Source organism: Taudactylus pleione, unplaced genomic scaffold (genome assembly GCF_031769625.1).
Source record: "Taudactylus pleione unplaced genomic scaffold, aTauple2 ptg000145l, whole genome shotgun sequence".
Lineage (NCBI taxonomy): Eukaryota > Metazoa > Chordata > Amphibia > Anura > Myobatrachidae > Taudactylus > Taudactylus pleione.
In genome coordinates this window covers 3,197,448-3,216,723 of record NW_028284547.1, presented here as the reverse complement: position 1 = coordinate 3,216,723, position 19,276 = coordinate 3,197,448, and the positions used below count along the sequence as shown (strand labels likewise).

At 50.8% G+C, this 19,276-nt stretch overlaps 1 protein-coding gene across 6 annotated transcripts in view; it reads right to left on the bottom strand.

Moving 5' to 3' along the window:
* Window positions 1-19,276, bottom strand: part of RFX1 (regulatory factor X1) — a 50,470-nt gene that overhangs the window by 9,042 nt on the left and 22,152 nt on the right. For 5 of the 6 annotated variants that reach the window (XM_088473967.1, XM_088473969.1, XM_088473968.1 and 2 more), the window contains 10 exons: window positions 18,315-18,409; window positions 17,921-18,233; window positions 17,599-17,780; window positions 9,481-9,600; window positions 8,105-8,220; window positions 7,497-7,615; window positions 7,195-7,295; window positions 5,677-5,828; window positions 5,266-5,363; window positions 4,969-5,118 (listed from right to left, as the gene is read on the bottom strand). In XM_088473967.1, coding sequence (XP_088330093.1) covers window positions 4,969-5,118; window positions 5,266-5,363; window positions 5,677-5,828; window positions 7,195-7,295; window positions 7,497-7,615; window positions 8,105-8,220; window positions 9,481-9,600; window positions 17,599-17,780; window positions 17,921-18,233; window positions 18,315-18,409 — 1,446 coding nt within the window. Of the gene's footprint in view, window positions 1-4,968; window positions 5,119-5,265; window positions 5,364-5,676; window positions 5,829-7,194; window positions 7,296-7,496; window positions 7,616-8,104; window positions 8,221-9,480; window positions 9,601-17,598; window positions 17,781-17,920; window positions 18,234-18,314; window positions 18,410-18,535; window positions 18,794-19,276 lie in introns of all 6 variants that reach the window. The other variant, XM_088473972.1, reaches the window with a different exon arrangement.

Here is a 19,276-nt window from a genome sequence, read left to right as displayed (position 1 = left end):
AGATGGTTTGGTTTGAACGAATATTGGGAAGCGAAAATCAGGGCTTAATTGTAATGTTCTTTCTGTGATTTTCTGTCGATTCCATTGTTATATTTTCTTTGTACGCTCGGTAAACCACTGTATTGTTTAATGTTTACCATTTGAATTTTGCTGTCTGCAGGTATATTTCCTGTTCATTTTTTTATGTATTTTTCAAATTGACAGTGCTATGGTTTATTTACTATTATTGCTCTATTTGTATGTACATCTTGATTATGTGCACCTTCCTTGAATGTTTTTCTTTTATCCCCCCCCCTTATCGCTTTCTTTTCTGTACCCCGCCCCATTTTATTTTCTATTTAAATTCAATAAAAATGTAATGTTGAAAAAAGAAAAAGAATGAAAGGAGAAGACCCAAATCCAGACCCTCCTGTAGAAATGAGAGGATTCGGGAAAGCCGGAAGGATCTGGAGTTAAGGCCCTTGGTAGAACACCAGGAGAAGTATGTACGCCAAATCCGATGATAAATTCTAGTGGATGAGGGCTTTCGCACATTCAGCATGGTACGAATGACCGACAGCGAAAACCTTTTAGCTCTCAAGAGCCACCCTGTCAAAGCGAGAAGAGTCAGATCCGGGTGGAAGCACGGGCCCTGAGACAGAAGATCCGGCCATGGAGGAAGACGCAGTGGAGCGTCGATGGAGAGGCTCAGAAGATCTGCATACCAAGCCCTCCCCGGCCAATCAGGGGCTACCATAATCGTGAGCCGCCTTCTAACTTCAATTTGCGGAGAACCCTCGGCAGAAGCGAGATCAGGGGGGAATATGAACATGGGATTGAAGGTCCACCGAACCACTAAGGCGTCCACCAGAAGAACTCCCAGATCTCTGGTGAGAGAGCCGTACCTTGTGGTTGTGCCAAGACGCCATCAAATCGATGTCCAGCAGGCCCCAGCGATGAACCATTAGTTGAAAGACGTCCAGATGGCCTTCTTAGAGTCAAGGGGCATACACACAAGACTATATCTTTGAACGATATGAATAACTATATCGTTCAACGATATATCGTTCATATCGTTCAGTGTGTATGCAGTGAACAACCAACGATGTGCGCTCCCACTGGACGATAAAGATATCTTTGGTCGTCCGTACATGCTGGCCAACCTGGACGATATCGTCAAGAATTGCCTGTTCAGGGATGTGGCAGGATGACTTCACTGAAAGATATCGTTTGTCCTGCACTACAGAAAGTTCAACGATATCGTTCATTGGACATATCGTACCGTGTGTATGCAGCTTCAGAGTCAGTGAACAAAGGGCCTGATTCAGCAAGGATCGCTATTCTGATTATACGCACGCAACACAGTTGCTAATATCAGCGGTTATATGCAAATGTTTGCATTCGCATTGAGGGCCTGATTCAGACCCGCTCGCGAGCGCTGAGCGCTCGCAGGCGGGTCGATGTTGCCCAAGTCCGCATGCGCACGACGGAGGCTGCACCGTCGTACGCATGCGCGAGACCCGGTTTGCGACGGGGAAGCCGTCGCTCCGGGTCTCGCACCAAAGGGGGTGTGCTGTCGATGGTGGTGGGCGTGCCGGGGGTGTGGCTGCCCAGACGGAGGCGTTCCCATGGGAACGCCTACCGTCTGGGTCTGACCCCACTAACATCACTAGTGATGTCAGTGGGAGTGTTTTTGGCTCTGATAGAGCCAAAAGCACTCCGGGCTTGCAGACAACGAGACCCTACCGCAAGGGTCTCGTCGCAAGCCCAATGGTCGCGATGGTCTTGACCATCGCGACCATCTTTTTGGCCGCTCGCATAAGCTGTGGGTGGTCACCCACAGCTATGTGAGCCGCCAGGAGGCTGCACCAATTTTAGATAGGACGGCCCTGATTCAGAGCGAGCGCTCTTGTCAGAGCGTCCGGCTCTGAATCAGGCCCTGAGTTCGCAGCCTAACATAAGGACGCCTACTTTCCATTACACACATCCGTATACTTTGGCAACATAGCGAAATAATCAGTAATATCGGACCCATACTCACAGTCAAGGCAGATCAGACCTCACTCAGGAATTGCTTCAGTGCCTCAGGCCTCAGGCAGCGTATGGTATCGCAGTGAATAATTTATGCAAGCCCCTGCAACGGCGTTGAAACGCACTGGCACGCCTGCGTTCGCCCGACCACCCTCCTGTCACTACCTACAAATGGCCCTTCCTGTCAATCACTCTGCGATGGGTCTGCGTGGTCACTGCAATCGCAGTGGTCGGTTCGCGCACTGCGATGCGTACGCAGAACGCAATAATCGTCCGATTGCGTGCGTATAAGCAACTGCGTTCCTTGCTGAATCAGGCCCCAAGAGCGCAGCCAGAGGGCCTTCTGGCCGACACAGAAGATGTTGATACCTTGGAGGTTAAGATACCGGTGTCAAGGGCCAGTTCGTCAAGAGAGCAAGCGGCCTGCTTATTATGCGCCACAAGAGCTAATAACTGGTTTCCATGGGCACCCCCGACAATAGTCCCTCTTCTAGGGTGTCCGCCCAAGAGCCAATTGCCTTGGCCACCCAAGCAGATGCAAGGGCCGGACGGGTGATAGCACCTGCATGAGAATAAATGACCATAAAGGAAATTTTCCAGCTTCCTATCCATTGAATCCTTAGGGGAGGCCGTATTAGGGTTAGGGAGGGTAGAATTCTTGATAAGACAAGCAATATGGGCGTCAACTGGGGGAGGATACTCCCACTTGTTACTCTCCTCAGCAGGAAGCGGGTAAAAGGAAGCAATGCGCTTGGAGACCTGAAACCGCCTGTTAGGAGCGGCCCAAGCCTCCGCTAGCATTTCCTCAAGCTGTTCAGATTTAGGGAATTCTACTGAAACTAGGGGTCGGCTACTCATCCTCAATAGAAAGGACCAATCTAACCACCCTAACCAAAGCGACAACGTCCACCTGAGGGAGAGACTCTCCCTGTACCGAAGAGGTCTCTTCCTCTGAGACACCGGAAATATCCTCCTCCTGGTCTGTGGAGATTTCCGAATCTGAAACACCATCCACCTGGGGGGCAGCTCTGTCGCGCCTAGAAGGTCTGCGTCCAGAAGTACGGTCCTTATCCAGCATCTGCTGGAAGGAGGCAGACACCAGTGCTAAACCCTGCACTGACTGGGAGAAGGTGCTCATCCATGGGGGTTCCAGCACAGGCAGCTGCAGAATAGACTGCATGATAGGGGCAGGTTGAACCCCCAAGGCAGGGAGGACGGGTGCGGGGGCTGTAAGGCGATCCACCAACTGCAACAGTACCTGCGACAGGTTGGCTGCCCACGCCAGATCCTGGCTGGAAGCTGTAGATGGGGAGGAGTAACAGAGGAGGCCAGCCCCAGAGAGAGGGAGAGAGAATGAGGAGTAACAGAGGAGGCCAGCCCCAGAGAGAGGGAGAGAGAATGAGGAGTAACAGAGGAGGCCAGCCCCAGAGAGAGGGAGGAGTAACAGAGGAGGCCAGCCCCAGAGAGAGGGAGAGAGAATGAGGAGTAACAGAGGAGGCCAGCCCCAGAGAGAGGGAGAGAGAATGAGGAGTAACAGAGGAGGCCAGCCCCATAGAGAGGGAGAGAGAATGCGGAGTAACAGAGGAGGCCAGCCCCAGAGAGAGGGAGGAGTAACAGAGGAGGCCAGCCCCAGAGAGAGAATGAGGAGTAACAGGAGGCCAGCCCCATAGAGAGGGAGGAGTAACAGAGAAGGCCAGCCCCAGAGAGAGGGAGAGAGAATGAGGAGTAACAGAGGAGGCCAGCCCCATAGAGAGGGAGGAGTAACAGAGAAGGCCAGCCCCAGAGAGATGGAGAGATGATGAGGAGTAACAGAGAAGGCCAGCCCCAGAGAGAGGGAGAGAGAATGAGGAGCAACAGAGGTGGGCAGCCCCAGAGAGAGGGAGAGAGAATGAGGAGTAACAGAGGCGGCCAGCCCCAGAGAGAGGGAGAGAGAATGAGGAGTAACAGAGGCGGCCATCCCCAGAGAGAGGGAGAGAGAATGAGGAGTAACAGAGGTGGCCAGCCCCAGAGAGAGGGAGAGAGAATGAGGAGTAACAGAGGTGGGCAGCCCCAGAGAGGGGGAGAGAGAATGAGGAGTAACAGAGGAGGCCAGCCCAAGAGAGAGGGAGAGAGAATGAGGAGTAACAGAGGAGGCCAGCCCCAGAGAGAGGAAGGAGTAACAGAGGAGGCCAGCCCCAGAGAGAGGGAGAGAGAATGAGGAGTAACAGAGAAGGCCAGCCCCAGAGAGAGGGAGAGAGAATGAGGAGTAACAGAGGAGGCCAGCCCCAGAGAGAGGGAGAGAGAATGAGGAGTAACAGAGGAGGCCAGCCCCAGAGAGAGGGAGAAGTAACAGAGGCGGCCAGCCCCAGAGAGAGGGAGAGAGAATGAGGAGTAACAGAGGGGGCTAGCCCCAGAGAGAGGGAGAGAGAATGAGGAGTAACAGAGGCGGCCAGCCCCAGAGAGAGGGAGAGAGAATGAGGAGTAACAGAGGAGGCCAGCCCCAGAGAGAGGGAGGAGTAACAGAGAAGGCCAGCCCCAGAGAGAGGGAGAGATAATGAGGAGTAACAGAGGAGGCCAGCCCAAGAGAGAGGGAGAGAGAATGAGGAGTAACAGAGGAGGCCAGCCCAAGAGAGAGGGAGAGAGAATGAGGAGTAACAGAGGAGGCCAGCCCCAGAGAGAGGGAGAGAGAATGAGGAGTAACAGAGGAGGCCAGCCCCAGAGAGAGGGAGGAGTAACAGAGGAGGCCAGCCCCAGAGAGAGGGAGAGAGAATGAGGAGTAACAGAGGAGGCCAGCCCCAGAGAGAGGGAGGAGTAACAGAGGAGGCCAGCCCCAGAGAGAGGGAGAGAGAATGAGGAGTAACAGAGGAGGCCAGCCCCAGAGAGAGGGAGACAGAATGAGAGTAAACAAGCAGACCAGCTCACGAGGAAGGAAAACGATTTTGAATTCACCCTGACAGCAGTGAACATGTGTTTGGCTACCTGTACATTGGTGAAATCTACACGGTTGAGGTCGCTGAGCATCTGATTGATCTGCGCAGTATTTTGCAGCACAGCCCGAGCTGCCTGGGCCAGGTGATTCAGCGATGTGTAGCGGCGCAAAGTCTGGGCAAAGGCACTTGCAGCACCAACCTGTGGCCAAAGGTGAACAGAGATGGACTAAAGGGTCAGTCACGGTCATACCACATAATGAGAGCGCGCACACACGCACACACACGCACACGGAATGAGACCCTGAGGCTGCTGTAGAAATTGCCCCCCGGGCTCCATTTTACCCACCTTAACTCTGACCATCTCTTCTGGGATATTCATCATCGCACTTGTTAACCAGCTCTCCAGACTCTTGGCAAAGTTCCGGATGGCTTGTGTCAGGGCACCTGAGAAAACAAACAAACAAACAAAGTCAGATGTGCACGGGAAGCTACTATCCTGCACACAATTACACACAGGGACACCTCCAGTGTACGGGGACAGGCTACAGCAGGGATCGAGAACCTGTGCCTCATCAGTCGTTGCAGTGTTAGGACTTTGCTCCCACAGCAGCTGACGAGACACACGTTGGCTAAGCCTGGCCCTGCAATGCCGGCGCCCCCTATAATACACCTATAGTCATATGTTGCAGGAGCACGTAGGCCACTATGACACTGTGTGTAGAGGAACCCGCATCTAGCAGGATAATTGAACACTCACTGGGGATAGGGCGCAGCACATCTGGGATCAGCATTTCCACCAGACCCTGGTACAGCAGGTGATCACAGTCCCGGCTCCATTTCAACAAAGGCTCGTACTTAGATAAGAGAACTAGGCAGTCCTTAGGCAAGCGTTTCTCTGCTTCGTCATCTCTGGATGGAGAGATTGTAGATGAGAAGGTGGGTTAGAGAAGAACAGAGTGGAAAGATCCATAGAGAAGTGTGGAGATAGTGGTGAGACTGTGAGCATAGAACATATAGAAGCAGAGGAGAGGTTAGGTGATATTGGAGAGGTGATGAGACAGGTGAGATGCGCACAGGATATATAGAAGGAGAGGTGACGAGACAGCGGGGAGATGAGCACAGGAAGCAGTAGCAGCGTGATGGCAGTGAGATGAGCACAGGAAGCAGCAGTAGAGTGATGGCAGTGAGATGAGCACAGGAAGCAGCAGTAGAGTGATGGCAGTGAGATGAGCACAGGAAGCAGCAGTAAAGGGATGGCAGTGAGATGAGCACAGGAAGCAGTAGCAGCGTGATGGCAGTGAGATGAGCACAGGAAGCAGCAGTAGAGTGATGGCAGTGAGATGAGCACAGGAAGCAGCAGTAAAGGGATGGCAGTGAGATGAGCACAGGAAGCAGTAGCAGCGTGATGGCAGTGAGATGAGCACAGGAAGCAGCAGTAGAGTGATGGCAGTGAGATGAGCACAGGAAGCAGCAGTAGAGTGATGGCAGTGAGATGAGCACAGGAAGCAGCAGTAAAGGGATGGCAGTGAGATGAGCACAGGAAGCAGCAGTAAAGTGATGGCAGTGAAATGAGGGGAGGAAGCAGCAGTAGAGTGATGGCAGTGAGATGAGCACAGGAAGCAGCAGTAAAGGGATGGCAGTGAGATGAGCACAGGAAGCAGCAGTAAAGGGATGGCAGTGAGATGAGCACAGGAAGCAGCAGTAGAGTGATGGCAGTGAGATGAGCACAGGAAGCAGCAGTAAAGTGATGGCAGTGAGATGAGCACAGGAAGCAGCAGTAGAGTGATGGCAGTGAGATGAGCACAGGAAGCAGCAGTAAAGGGATGGCAGTGAGATGAGCACAGGAAGCAGCAGTAAAGGGATGGCAGTGAGATGAGCACAGGAAGCAGAAGTAGAGTGATGGCAGTGAGATGACCACAGGAAGCAGCAGTAAAGGGATGGCAGTGAGATGAGCACAGGAAGCAGAAGTAGAGTGATGGCAGTGAGATGAGCACAGGAAGCAGCAGTAAAGTGATGGCAGTGAGATGAGCACAGGAAGCAGTAAAGGGATGGCAGTGAGATGAGCACAGGAAGCAGCAGTAGAGTGATGGCAGTGAGATGAGCACAGGAAGCAGCAGTAAAGTGATGGCAGTGAGATGAGCACAGGAAGCAGCAGTAGAGTGATGGCAGTGAGATGAGCACAGGAAGCAGCAGTAAAGTGATGGCAGTGAGATGAGCACAGGAAGCAGCAGTAAAGTGATGGCAGCGAGAGGCATATTTGCTTGGTGCTACTCACACAGTGTTATCACTGTGCTGTGTCTGGCTGAACCTCCAGAAGGTTTTCCACAGAGTCTCTACCAAGGTAAACTGAAGATTCACCACCACATCCACTATAGCCTGTGATAAATAATAAACAATAGTAGGATTGGCCACTAATGTTTAATGATGTGGGTGATAGAACTGTGGATAAAGGGTCAGGTTTAGGAATAAGAATTTGGAGATTAATGAGAACTGGATACTATAAGGTCTGGCTTGCAGAGCTTGGGGTAATGTACGGTCCATAAAGCGGCTAAGGGTCAGATCAGGATTAGCGGTTACCTCACAATGCTCCCGGTACAGCAGCTGGAAGGCCTTAATATTGGCCAAAGTGACACCATCCGGAAGTGGTTTTCCTTGTACGTCTATATCAGCAAACTCTGGTAGCGTCCGAGAAGCGTCTGTGCAGATAACAATAGTGAATTGAGAGATACATAAAAGGTCATTGATGATGCGCTAAGTACAAAACCGAAGTGCGAATGGCATTTTGTAACGTAATGCGATTAGTGCAGCTGTGCCTAGTTTTGCGGAGCACAACAAGCTTCTGCAGTGCCAGTAAGGACGCAGAACTTCCCATGAGCCAATGGGAGGAGTTGGGTGCATCTGGGATGTTCCATACGAAGGACAGATTAGTCCCAGGAGTGCACCTAGGTCTACAAAATGAGATTGCGGAATGGGAGTACAGAAAGATGGAGAGAATGTGTAGGGATTGTGGGAGGACGGACGCAATATTTATCCCTGCAGACGTCCCTCTTACCATGCATGCACTAGACTGACCAGCGGTCGCACCTGAACACAGAGAAACACTGCGGGTACATGTTGCAGTCACTGACACTGCCCGTGTGTGTCAGACAAGACATGTAATCAGGCAATACGTGGCTGCCACTGACCTAGGAACTGCTGGTACTGCTGGACTTGGGAGCTGATATCTGATAGGCCGGAGGAAGGCTGGAGGGCACCGCCCACCCCGTTGCTCATTCCCTCCATTTTCTGTATGGGCTTCATCCTGGGAGGAAGACAGATTGTTGGCAGAATATTAGGGGGAAGCATAAATCAGACACAAACACCAGGATCCCTTACTAAGGGCCTGATTCAGAGATGTGCAGTAATGCCGCCGCTATTACGAATTCGTACACGGCGGCTGTGCGCAAATATGCACAGCTGCTGGGATTTGTATGGAGACACCCACCGGCGGCTTCGCAAATCCAGGAGACTGCGTACAAAGACGCAGCTCGGTCCTGGAACAGTCGATTATCGAGATAACCATGTGATCGCGCCGAATGGCCGCCGTAACGCAGACTCCGGATTCATTTTTTTTGTGTGTGTACGGGATCACAATCGCAGGCTGAGGCATACTGCGAAAACGGTTGCAAAATGCGAGAGTTTTTGGTGCCACCGCCCGTTGCTGCCCACATATGGTCCCTGCGGGCAACAATGGTAATGAACGTTGAAGCAAGCGCAGTGCGATTCAGACACATGCGCAGATTACCGGTAATCGCTCAACTGCGTAACTATCAGTATTGCGTCCATCTCTGAATCGGGCCTTAAGGCTGCACATGGAGGGGGCTTATTTCCATGCAATAAAATTAGTGAGGCGGAGGCGGGCATGTACACACGCTGCGACTCCGACGTATGCAAAGACGGGGTGACGTGACAGTGTGGAGGCATAGAGGCAGGGCCGCGGGGAGACACTGGGGAGGGGGCAAGAGGCTGGGAGACACAGAAGAGGGCAGGAGGATGTGTGACACAACACAAAGGAGGGCAGGAAGCTGAGAAACACGGAGGGGTCAGGAGGCTAAGACACAGGGAGAGCATGAGGCTGAGAGACACAGAAGGAGCATGAGGCTAAGAGACAGAGGGGGGGGGGGGGGGCAAGAGATTAAACAACCAGGGGGGGGGGGGGGGGATAAGGCTGAGAGACACAAGGGTGAGATTAGGCTGAGAGACACAGAGGAAGAATGAGGCTGGAGAGATGCAGGGGATGAGCTGATAGGCAACCGGCCTGTACATACCAGGTATTATAGGAGTCACTAATTCTATCTGTACTACATGCCGGTCATATTTAAAGAATGACTACTATCTCCTGGGACAGAGGGGTGAAGGGGCATATTAGTCTTTGCCACGGGTGATGGAAACCCTAATTTTACCCCTGCACAACGCAGAGTATTGAAGGTTGCAGTCAGGTAACCGGAAAGCGGAGCAGGAATCAGGTGATGATGGATTACTGGAGACTATAGGACAGGGGATGGGCTCACAGTCTGGGTACCTCTGTTTCTGAGAGAAAGGCTGCTGACGCATGGCAAGGTGCTGCTGATCTTCCATGAGGCGTAAAAGGGTAGAGCTGGCTTTAATTCGGAGACCATAATAGTGGTACTTGGAGTTTCCTCTGTAAGAAATATAAAAAAGTTATTGTGTTACTATTCAACAGTGCAGAACACCATCCATCTCTATACACAGCATAGTGCAGGACACCATCCATCTCTATACACCACATAGTGCAGGACACCATCCATCTCTATACACCTCCCTGTGCACCACACCATCCATCTCTGTACACCTCCCAGTGCAGGACACCATCCATCTCTATACACCTCCCAGTGCAGGACACCATCCATCTTTATACACCTCCCAGTGCAGGACACCATCCATCTCTATACACCTCCCAGTGCAGGACACCATCCATCCCTATACACAGCATAGTGCACGACACCATCCATCTCTATACACCTCCCAGAGCAGGACAACATCCATCTCTATACACCTCCCAGTGCAGGAAACCGTCCATCTCTATACGCCTCTATACACCTCCCAGTGCAGGACACCATCCATCTCTATACACAGCATAGTGCAGGACACCGCCTTTTTCTATACACAGCATAGTGCAGGACACCATCCATCTCTATACACAGTATAGTGCAGGACACCATCCATCTCTATACACAGCATAGTGCAGGACACCGCCTTTCTCTATACACAGCATAGTGCAGGACACCATCCATCTCTATACACCTCCCAGTGCAGGAAACCATCCATCTCTATACACAGCATAGTTCAGGAAACCATCCATTTCTATACACAGCATAGTGCAGCATGTCGCCTTTCTCTATACACAATACAGTGCAGGACACCATCCATCCCTATACACAGCATAGTGCAGGACACTGTCTTTTTCTATACGCAGCATAGTGCAGGACACCATCCATCTCTATACACAGCATAGTGCAGGACACCATCCATCTCTATACACAGCATAGTGCAGGACACCATCCATCTCTATACACAGCATAGTGCAGGACACCATCCATCTCTATACACAGCATAGTGCAGGACACCATCCATCTCTATACACAGCATAGTGCAGGACACCGCCTTTCTCTATACACAGCATAGTGCAGGACACCATCCATCTCTATACACAGCATAGTGCAGGACACCATCCATCTCTATACACCTCCCAGTGCACGCCACAATCCATCTCTATACACCTCCCAGTGCAGGACACCATCCATCTCTATACACCTCCCAGTGCAGGACACCATCCATCTCTATACACCTCCCAGTGAACGACACCATCCATCTCTATACACCTCCCAGAGCAGGACAACATCCATCTCTATACACCTCCCAGTGCAGGACACCATCCATCCCTATACACAGCATAGTGCACGACACCATCCATCTCTATACACCTCCCAGAGCAGGACAACATCCATCTCTATACACCTCCCAGTGTAGGAAACCGTCCATCTCTATACGCCTCTATACACCTCCCAGTGCAGGACACCATCCATCTCTATACACCACACAGTGCAGGACACCATCCATCTCTATACACCTCCCAGTGCACCACACCATCCATCTCTGTACACCTCCCAGTGCAGGACACCATCAATCTCTATACACCTCCCAGTGCAGGACACCATCCATCTTTATACACCTCCCAGTGCAGGACACCATCCATCTCTATACACCTCCCAGTGCAGGAAACCATCCATCTCTATACACAGCATAGTTCAGGAAACCATCCATTTCTATACACAGCATAGGGCACCATGTCGCCTTTCTCTATACACAGTACAGTGCAGGACACCATCCATCCCTATACACAGCATAGTGCAGGACACTGTCTTTTTCTATACGCAGCATAGTGCAGGACACCATCCATCTCTATACACAGCATAGTGCAGGACACCATCCATCTCTATACACAGCATAGTGCAGGACACCACCTTTTTCTATACACAGCATAGTGCAGGACACCATCCATCTCTATACACAGTATAGTGCAGGACACCATCCATCTCTATACACAGTATAGTGCAGGACACCATCCATCTCTATACACAGCATAGTGCAGGACACCGCCTTTCTCTATACACAGCATAGTGCAGGACACCATCCATCTCTATACACAGCATAGTGCAGGACACCATCCATCTCTATACACCTCCCAGTGCACGCCACAATCCATCTCTATACACCTCCCAGTGCAGGACACCATCCATCTCTATACACCTCCCAGTGCAGGACACCATCCATCTCTATACACCTCCCAGTGCACGACACCATCCATCTCTATACACCTCCCAGAGCACGACACCATCCATCTCTATACACCTCCCAGTGCAGGACACCATCCATCCCTATACACAGCATAGTGCAGGACACCATCAATCTCTATACACAGCATAGTGCAGGATGTCGCCTTTCTCTATACACAGCATAGTGCAGGACACCATCCATCCCTATACACAGCATAGTGCAGGACACCGCCTTTCTCTATACGCAGCATAGTGCAGGACACCGCCTTTTTCTATACACAGCATAGTGCAGGATGTCGCCTTTCTCTATACACAGTATGGTGCAGGACACCATCCATCTCTATACACAGCATAGTGCAGGACACCATCCATCTCTATACACAGCATAGTGCAGGACACCATCCATCTCTATACACAGCATAGTGCAGGACACCATCCATCTCTATACACAGCATAGTGCAGGACACCATCCATCTCTATACACAGCATAGTGGAGGTCACCATCCATCTCTATACACAGCATTGTGCAGGACACAGCTTCTCTCTATACAAGGCATAGTGCAGGACACAGCCTTTCTCTATACACAGCATAGTGCAGGACACCGCCTTTTTCTATACACAGGATAGGGCAGGATGTCGCCTTTCTCTATAGACAGCATAGTGCAGGACACCATCCTTCTCTATAGACAGCATAGTGCAGGACACAGCCTTTCTCTATACACAGCATAGTGCAGGACACCATCCATCTCTATACACAGCATACTGCAGGACACCATCCATCTCTATACACAGCATACTGCAGGACACCATCCATCTCTATACACAGCAGAGTGCAGGACACCATCCATCTCTATACACAGCATAGTGCAGGACACCATCCATCTCTATACACAGCATAGGGCAGGACACCATCCATCTCTATACACAGCATAGTGCAGGACACCATCCATCTTTATACACAGCATAGTGCAGGACACCGCCTTTTTCTATACACAGCATAGTGCAGGACACCATCCAACTCTATACACCTCCCAGTGCAGGACACCATCCATCTCTATACACCTCCCAGTGCAGGACACCATCCATCTCTATACACCTCCCAGTGTACGACACCATCCATACCTATACACCTCCCAGTGCACGACACCATCCAACTCTATACACCTCCCAGTGCACAACACCATCCATCTCTATACACCTCCCACAGCAGGACACCATCCATCTCTATACACCTCCCAGTGCAGGACACCATCCATCTCTATACACAGCATAGTGCAGGACTCCATCCATCTCTATACACAGCATAGTGCAGGACACCGCTTTTCTCTATACACAGCATACTGCAGGACACCATCCATCTCTATACACAGCATAGTGCAGGACACCATCCATCCCTATACACAGCATAGTGCAGGACACCATCCATCTCTATACACAGCATAGTGCAGGATGTCGCCTTTCTCTATACACAGCATAGTGCAGGACACCATCCATCCCTATACACAGCATAGTGCAGGACACTGCCTTTCTCTATACGCAGCATAGTGCAGGACACCGCCTTTTTCTATACACAGCATAGTGCAGGATGTCGCCTTTCTCTATACACAGCATAGTGAGGGATGTCGCCTTTCTCTATACACAGCATAGTGCAGGACACCATCCATCTCTATACACAGCATAGTGCAGTACACAGCCTTTCTCTATACACAGCATAGTGCAGGACACCATCCATCTCTATACACAGCATAGTGCAGGACACCATCCATCTCTATACACAGCATAGAGCAGGACTCCATCCATCTCTATACACAGCATAGTGCAGGACACCATCCATCTCTATACACAGCATAGTGCAGGACTTCGCCTTTTTCTATACACAGCATAGTGCAGGATGTCGCCTTTCTCTATACACAGCATAGTGCAGGACACCATCCATCTCTATACACAGCATAGTGCAGGACACCATCCATCTCTATACACAGCATAGTGCAGGATGTCGCCTTTCTCTATACACAGCATAGTGCAGGACACCATCCATCCCTATATACAGCATAGTGCAGGACACTGCCTTTCTCTATACGCAGCATAGTGCAGGACACCATCCATCTGTATACACAGCATAGTGCAGGACACCATCCATCTGTATACACAGCATAGTGCAGGACACCATCCATTTCGATACACAGCATAGTGCAGGACACCGCCTTTTTCTATACACAGCATAGTGCAGGACACCATCCATCTCTATACACAGCATAGTGCAGGACTCCATCCATCTCTATACACAGCATAGTGCAGGAACCGCTTTTCTCTATACACAGCATAGTGCAGGACACCATCCATCTCTATACACAGCATAGTGCAGGACACCATCCATCCCTATACACAGCATAGTGGAGGACACCATCCATCTCTATACACAGCATAGTGCAGGATGTCGCCTTTCTCTATACACAGCATAATGCAGGACACCATCCATCCCTATACACAGCATAGTGCAGGACACTGCCTTTCTCTATACGCAGCATAGTGCAGGACATCGCCTTTCTCTATACACAGCATAGTGCAGGACACCATCCATCCCTATACACAGCATAGTGCAGGACACTGCCTTTCTCTATACGCAGCATAGTGCAGGACACCGCCTTTTTCTATACACAGCATAGTGCAGGATGTCACCTTTCTCTATACACAGCATAGTGCAGGATGTCGCCTTTCTCTATACACAGCATAGTGCAGGACACCATCCATCTCTATACACAGCATAGTGCAGTACACAGCCTTTCTCTATACACAGCATAGTGCAGGTTCACCATCCATCTCTATACACAGCATAGTGCAGGACACCATCCATCTCTATACACAGCATAGTGCAGGACACCATCCATCTCTATACACAGCATAGTGCAGGACATCGCCTTTTTCTATACACAGCATAGTGCAGGATGTCGCCTTTCTCTATACACAGCATAGTGCAGGACACCATCCATCTCTATACACAGCATAGTGCAGGACACCATCCATCTCTATACACAGCATAGTGCAGGATGTCGCCTTTCTCTATACACAGAATAGTGCAGGACACCATCCATCTCTACACACAGCATAGTGCAGTACACAGCCTTTCTCTATACACAGCATAGTGCAGGACACCACCCATCTCTATACACAGCATAGTGCAGGACACCATCCATCTCTATACACAGCATACTGCAGGACACCGCCTTTCTCTATACACAGCATCGTGCAGGACGCCGCCTTTCTCTATACACAGCATAGTGCAGGACACCATCCATCTCTTTACACAGCATAGTGCAGGACACCATCCATCTCTATACACAGCATAGTGCAGGACACCATCCATCTCTGTACACAGCATAGTGCAGGATACTGCCTTTCTTTCTCTATACACAGCATAGTGCAGGACACCGCTTTTCTCTATACACAGCATAGTGCAGGACGCCGCCTTTCTCTATACACAGCATAGTGCAGGACGCCACCTTTCTCTATACACAGCATAGTGCAGGTCACCATCCATCTCTATACACAGCATAGTGCAGGTCACCATCCATCTCTATACACAGCATAGTGCAGGACGCCGCCTTTCTCTATACACAGCATAGTGCAGGGCACCATCCATCTCTATACACAGCATAGTGCAGGACACCGCTTTTCTCTATACACAGCATAGTGCAGGACGCTGCCTTTCTCTATACACAGCATAGTGCAGGACGCCGCCTTTCTCTATACACAGCATAGTGCAGGACACCATCCATGTCTATACACAGCATAGTGCAGGACACCGCTTTTCTCTATACACAGCATAGTGCAGGATACCATCCATCTCTATACACAGCATAGTGCAGGACACCGCCTTTCTCTATACACAGCATAGTGCAGGACACCGCCTTTCTCTATACACAGCATAGTGCAGGACACCATCCATCTCTATACACAGCATAGTGCAGGACACCGCTTTTCTCTGTACAAAGCATAGTGCAGGACACCGCCTTTCTCTATACACAGCATAGTGCAGGACACCGCCTTTCTCTATACACAGCATAGTGCAGGACACCATCCATCTCTATACACAGCATAGTGCAGGACACCGCTTTTCTCTATACACAGCATAGTGCAGAACGCCGCCTTTCTCTATACACAGCATAGTGCAGGACACCATCCATCTCTATACACAGCATAGTGCAGGTCACCATCCATCTCTATACACAGCATAGTGCAGGACGCCGCCTTTCTCTATACACAGCATAGTGCAGGACACCATCCATCTCTATACACAGTATAGTGCAGGACGCCGCCTTTCTCTATACATAGCATAGTGCAGGACACCATCCATCTCTATACACAGCATAGTGCAGGACACCATCCATCTCTATACACAGCATAGTGCAGGACGCCGCCTTTCTCTATACATAGCATAGTGCAGGACGCCGCCTTTCTCTATACACAGCATAGTGCAGGACGCCGCCTTTCTCTATACACAGCATAGTGCAGGACACCATCCATCTCTATACACAGCATAGTGCAGGACACCGCTTTTCTCTATACACAGCATAGTGCAGGATACCATCCATCTCTATACACAGCATAGTGCAGGACACTGCCTTTCTCTATACACAGCATAGTGCAGGACACCATCCATCTCTATACACAGCATAGTGCAGGACACCATCCATCTCTATACACAGCATAGTGCAGGACACCGCCTTTCTCTATACACAGCATAGTGCAGGACGCCATCCATCTCTATACACAGCATCGTGCAGGACACCATCCATCTCTATACACAGCATAGTGCAGGACACCATCCATCTCTGTACACAGCATAGTGCAGGACACCGCCTTTCTCTATACACAGCATAGTGCAGGACACCGCCTTTCTCTATACACAGCATAGTGCAGGACACCATCCATCTCTATACACAGCATAGTGCAGGTCACCATCCATCTCTATACACAGCATAGTGCAGGACGCCGCCTTTCTCTATGCACAGCATAGTGCAGGACACCATCCATCTCTATACACAGCATAGTGCAGGACACCGCTTTTCTCTATACACAGCATAGTGGAGGACGCCGCCTTTCTCTATACACAGCATAGTGCAGGACGCCGCCTTTCTCTATACACAGCATAGTGCAGGACGCCGCCTTTCTCTATACACAGCATAGTGCAGGACACCATCCATCTCTATACACAGCATAGTGCAGGACACCGCTTTTCTCTATACACAGCATAGTGCAGGACACCGCTTTTCTCTATACACAGCATAGTGCAGGACACCATCCATCTCTATACACAGCATAGTGCAGGTCACCATCCATCTCTATACACAGCATAGTGCAGGTCACCATCCATCTCTATACACAGCATAGTGCAGGACACCGCCTTTCTCTATACACAGCATAGTGCAGGACGCCATCCATCTCTATACACAGCATCGTGCAGGACGCCGCCTTTCTGTATACACAGCATAGTGCAGGACCCGATCTCCTTGTTATGCATGATGTTGCATTTGTGCGTATTTTACAGTTTGAAAATGACCATTAATATGTTATCATACATCATAGGAGATAACTTTTCAGTAAAAATGCACTTCTTCCTTCCCAATATAACCTAGTGCAGTGATTCTCATGCCTGGCCCCTCGGACCCCTAACAGTCCATGTTTCTGGCCACCTGCGGATCTCCAGAATGTGACAGTCAGTAATGAATACACCTGTGCACCAGACGCGTGGTCTGAAAAGTGTGAACTTTTAGGGGTTCTGAGGGCAGAGTTTGGGAACCACTGTCCTAGTGAATATCATGCTCCGCAGGACGAGTCTGTACCTGGTTCCCAACCGTCGGGTGCGCAATCCCATGAAAACTGAGCGTATGAGTTTCCCAAAGGAAGCGGCATTCACCGGCTCCAGTTTCTGCTCCTGGCAGTGCAGCAGGTAATGGCAGTAGAGGGTGCTGCGGGGGAGACTCACCCCTTCTGCCGTCTCATAATTGTCCAGCAGCCACTGCACCTGGCGGAGAGAGCAAGACAGTCACATGGGGCAGAGATGCCGATTGGTGCAGAGTCCCAGGGTCTGGTAGGAAAATGTCAGGGGAGAGAGAGAAGAGAATGGATTAGGGAGTTCGAATGGATGAGTAGACGAGGGCTTACTGTGGCCGGAGAGGCACGTGTGGTGTGAGAGAAGGACTGAGTAGCGTTGCCCATGATGAATCCACTCTGAATGACGTAGGTCCCAGCTCCCGTCCCACCGCTAGCTCCAGCTCCTCCGGAAGCCCCCGGTGGGGTGGCGTTGGCGAGGATCTGCCCTCCAGATACGTACATAGGAACGGAGGGGCTGCTGGCCAGAGCCGGGGATGAGGTGGGGGAGCTGACCTGGCCCGTGGCGTTCTGAGTCTCGTAGTATGTGGAGCCCGTGGCCTGGCTGTAAAGGGGGCTGTCTGTATAGGGGAAGGTCCCAGAGCGGCTGCAGGGACAGAGAGGCGGTTGAGGCATAAGATCATCTCCCTGGGGGTGGTTTTATGGTAACGGATCGCACAGGACTCACATGGTGCTTGCGGTGTAGCTGGTGTCTCCTGCCTCCACATACTGAACTTGTCCGGGATATACATGTTGTACAGGAACCTGCTGCAGCTGCTGGACCTGAGATTGGAGAATACATGTCAGGCATATGGAATATATAGGTCTATGCCAGTCTGGATTCCTCCTCCACGATACACAGTCACCCTCTCCTGACCCTGGTCATGGCCTCGTCTCCCTGGCACCTACTTTCAGAGCGGTGGCGGCTGTGCCAAACATCAGCACTTGTGGCACCCTCTGCACCTTGACCCTCTGCTCTGGGTAGTCTGTGACTGGGCTGGAGAAGAGCAGGGGCTGCGGCATGAAGTGGCAGAGCTCCAACCACTCAGGCTGCATGCAGTGGAAGCTCGGGGAAGGGCTGAGCAGGTGATGGTAGAAAACTCTCTCTAACTCTTGCTGCTCTGTCTGATCCTCAGCTGTCCTATAGGGGAACTGTCTGACTCCACTCTGGAGGATAAAGAGACGGTGACACAATGATTGTGGTGAGTCAGTTAGCACATTGTCTATCACAGACACAATGATACAAAGTGACAGGTCCATTGTGGGTACATATCAGCCAGTACTCAGTATGTCCTTAGGTTGGCAACACACTGGGCAGATCCGGCAGTATGACCAGGCCGACTAATGGCCAAGGCCACAAGTGGCCTAATACCAGGAGTTCTGCCAGCCCCACGCACATGCAGACGCTGCCATTGGATGATCAGATATTACCTTCGAACCAATCAGAGTCTGATTGTAAATGGTAAAAATGAGGAGCCAGATCTGGCGCACAATCGGTTCACAGTCTGTCCTCAGAGTTCAACGCAATTACATGCATGAAAAATTATTGTGGATATTCACACAGGGAGGAAACTCAGACAGTACAGTGTACACACACACACACACACACACTACAGTCTCTCCTTAGAGACATACAGAGAGGACACTCAG